The sequence below is a fragment of the Austrofundulus limnaeus genome, unplaced genomic scaffold, assembly GCF_001266775.1.
Source record: "Austrofundulus limnaeus strain Quisiro unplaced genomic scaffold, Austrofundulus_limnaeus-1.0 Scaffold1286, whole genome shotgun sequence".
NCBI classification, from domain to species: domain Eukaryota; kingdom Metazoa; phylum Chordata; class Actinopteri; order Cyprinodontiformes; family Rivulidae; genus Austrofundulus; species Austrofundulus limnaeus.
The window spans coordinates 15,024-18,734 of NW_013953688.1; the positions used below are offsets into that span (position 1 = coordinate 15,024).

The 3,711-nt window shown below is 41.0% G+C and overlaps 1 protein-coding gene across 1 annotated transcript in view; it reads left to right on the forward strand.

Annotated features, from left to right (window-relative positions):
- The window catches only part of slc3a2b (solute carrier family 3 member 2b), a 24,918-nt gene that overhangs the window by 5,093 nt on the left and 16,114 nt on the right, over positions 1 to 3,711 (forward strand). The window contains exon 5 of the mRNA XM_014031620.1: positions 2,354 to 2,496. Within this exon, the coding sequence (XP_013887074.1) occupies positions 2,354 to 2,496 (143 nt within the window). The remainder of the gene's footprint in view (positions 1 to 2,353; positions 2,497 to 3,711) is intronic.

A 3,711-nucleotide genomic window follows, 5' to 3' on the forward strand; every position in this document is an offset into this window, starting at 1 on the left:
CCATCAGATTAATTGAGCAAGATGTTTTCTACCGGCAAAGTTGTAGACGCCAGAATGATGGGAGTCTTTTGATGTCAAACAATGTTTATTCCGGCCTTATCCTGAAAGAGGTGATAAACCAATTAACTGGTGACAGGAAGTCTAGCCTTTGTTCTAAGGCCTAAAGGTGAAGAATCAGATGAATTAACAGGAGTCCTTATTCAAACTTTGAGATGTTGCAGGCAGGATGAAAAAGGTGGAGTTAACAGGACTGTCTCTTGAGAAGATATTCACGTTTCCACTACAAGTGTGAACGTAGCCTGAGTTATTTGAACCTGTAGATTTGGTAGTTGGAACAGTACTTTTTGTTCTGTAAACCCACCCCCCCTCCCACTGCCTTAGATCACTTACCTAACATCATAGTCTATTGCCCCTAATAACCAATGAACTGGAAAAAGTAAGAATGTAGTACTATAATAGTAGTCAAATGAATATAAATGCAGTAGTTTTCTTCATCTTTAAGTTACTCCCTTTAGGGKTTGCCACAGTGGACCATCTGATTCAGTTTCACCCTCTCTCCTATCTGCTATACTACACCAATCATCTCCATGTCCTCTAGCTTCTCTGAGGTCTTCCTTTTCTTTTGCCTCACAGGTTCATCTTCAACATCCTTTGTCCACTATCCCTCCTAAACACGTCCTAACCATCTCAACCTGGTCTCTTTAGCTTCATCCCTAAACTGTTCCTCTGATCTGCTCATTTCTAGTCTTGCCCATCCTTGTCATGGCCAACAAAAATGTCAGCATCTTCACCTACTGCTTAGCCTCCTGTCTTTTAGAGAGTGCCTCTGTCAATAAACCATGTAATACACTAGGTCTCATTAGATGTGCACAATTATTGTTTTTTACAGCTGATATTGATAACCAATAACATTATTTAAATAGTTTACATACAGCCATGGCCAGGGCTAGACTGGGACAAAAAAATTGGCCTGGGCGTTTAGAGCTGAGACTGGCTCACCAGGAACCTCAGAGACTTGCATGGATTTCTTACTGTTGTTTTCTATAAATCAAGAAAACAACGTGCACAAAAAAATCCAGATGTATCAGATGTTTTGTACATCCCAATCAACTTGGAACTGAGCGCATGTGAGACTCCTCCCCTGACACGCCTTCCTTTACAGATTTTCTTTGAAACTGTATTTTGGTTTATTAAAAATTCAGTTTGACTACTTTCACTTTCAGTTCAATAATTCAGATTTTTGTGTCACATCCTGGTCCTTGAGAAAGCCAGGCAGAGTAATCAAACACAGATCCACAGATTTATGTTTCACGTCTGTAACTACGTTTACATGGACATAAATAATTTAATGGCCATTCTGTATAAAAATGCGTCATGTAAACACCCCATTTGGATTATTCTGATCCGATTCAGCTCCATCCAAATGAATTTGTAATCTTAATGAGAGAGGTGGTTTATGCTGATTGATAATCCAAACAGCGTGCATGTAAACACTTAATCTGATCATTTTATTCTGATTGTGGAAAACTGACCTGACTGCACATGGTGCAAACTGCTGACTTTCATCCAGCGGTTTCTGTTCTTTGTGGAGGGAGGAGCAGCAGCGCTGTAGTTTTCAGCAAATAGAACTTTTCCTCCTGTTCTCTCATACAATAACGAAGGAAGACAAACAGGCTGCGCCGCTTCAAGGAAAAAAAAACTAGATACCGCATAACGGTAACATATGGACCCCCGCACGTACAAATGCACCAGAACTCAGAAGTCTTTATTCCTAATAAATGTCATGCTACTAGGTGCATCCCAAAATTGTAGTGGTTTGGGTGGGGGTCTTTTTTTGGGGGGGGGGCCATTGGCTGACCTGATCAGAGCCCCTCATCAGAGCTAAATAACCAACGAAAATCTGAAGNGGCATTGGTTGACCTGATGGATAGCCCCTCATCAGAGCTAAACAACAAAGGAAATCTGAAGCTCCTATATTGAACAGTTTCTGAGTTATAAGCATTTTTCATGTCCGGACACCCCCTCTTTGAAAGGAGGCAAAACCGTTGGCTGGCGCAGTGTAGGTCAGACTCATCTACAGTCCTGACTCATTTCATGTTGATCTGTGCAGCCATTTTTGTGCTACGGCTGACCAAAAATCACTGGAAAAAATAAATAAACAGTAGGAAAACAATATGACTCCTGCTTATGCTTTGTATGTGGCAGTAGCTCAACCAGGGAGTGCAATAATGGCTTTAAATATTGGCATAACTTTGGCAGATTTTAGTAAGTATCAAAAAATGTCTTTATTCTGAAATGCTACCTGAAACRTTAAAAAGGAAATATTCTGTAAACTGTTTCTGTTTGTCATCAGTCTGCTTTGGTATTCTGGCTGAATGAAGGTGTAGATGGTATCCAGCTCTCAGCTGTGGAGGATGTAGCCAACATGGTTCCATCTTTGTGGGCTGACATCCGAGCCATCATTCAGAACAGGACAGACAAGAATCCCAGCACCAGGTAGGAAACATGATGAATGTAGTTGTTTGCAGGGATAATGCTGAACTTTCACCTAAGATTTACAACTGGTTGTGAATAGTTCTGTTTATTTTTATCCTCTCACACAATTGATCACAAAAAATACAATTTACTACATTTATTATTGCTAATTGAACAGTGTATTTCTCCTGTTTTTAAAGATAAAATTACATGAAAATATTTACTAGGATCCATACCATTTTGTGTTTCTAARTAAGGTTTATTTAAAGTTTTGTGATTTCTGTCTGACCTTTACTTTTTGTGTAGTTGTTTTCTGTTCAGTTCCCACCCAACCCCCTGTTCCCTCAGGTGAGGTGGGTGGGTGGCTCATCATCTCAAGCTTGGGTCCTCTGCCAGAGGTCTGGGAGCTTGAGGGTYCTTCTCAGTATCTTAGCTGTTCCTATAGGACTGTGCTCTTCTGGACTGAGATGTCTGATGTTTCTCCAGGTATCTGTTGGAGACACCTCTTCAGCGTGGGGGGYCACTTCCCCAAGTCATCTGATGACCATGGGCAGTACAGTCACCTTCACCTGCCAGGATTGTTGTTGCTCTTCTCTAAGCCCTTGCTATTTCTCCAGTTCCTCATGTTCCTTCGTCCTGGTGTTTCCATCACTTTGGAGGTGGTCCCCACTTTGACTTTGGGTTCTCCAGTTGGTATTCTGCACAGATGTTTCTGCACACTATACCAGCCACCTAGTTATAGTGTTCCATGTATTCCTTTCCTGCTAGTATCTTGCACCCTGCTATGAGATACTGGATTATTTCTGGGTCTTCTTTACACAGCCTGCACCTGGGATCTYGCCTGGTCTGGTAGATCTGGTCCTGTTCCTGTGCTGTCCTTCAGTCCTGCCCTCTCAGTTGGGAGGATTTGGTCATATCAGCCACTTCGGCTCTCTGTCGGTGGTACATCCCATGCAGGGCTTTTCCCTCCCATGGTGGTTCATTCAGCTCCTTCTTTTCCARTTTCCACTGTCTGAGACATTAGATGTCTTCATCACAATTTTATATAACTTTAAGAACACATGAATCTAGTAAAATAAGTCTGCACYGTTGTTGGTTCTGTTGTTTTACTGCTGTCTGCAGAAAAAGAATAAGCCATATTTTTAAAAAAAACTAGTGATCTGCTAGTTTATTAATATAGAAAACTTTTTAGTTACTGCTATTTTGTAATACTGTATATTGAATATAATCATATTC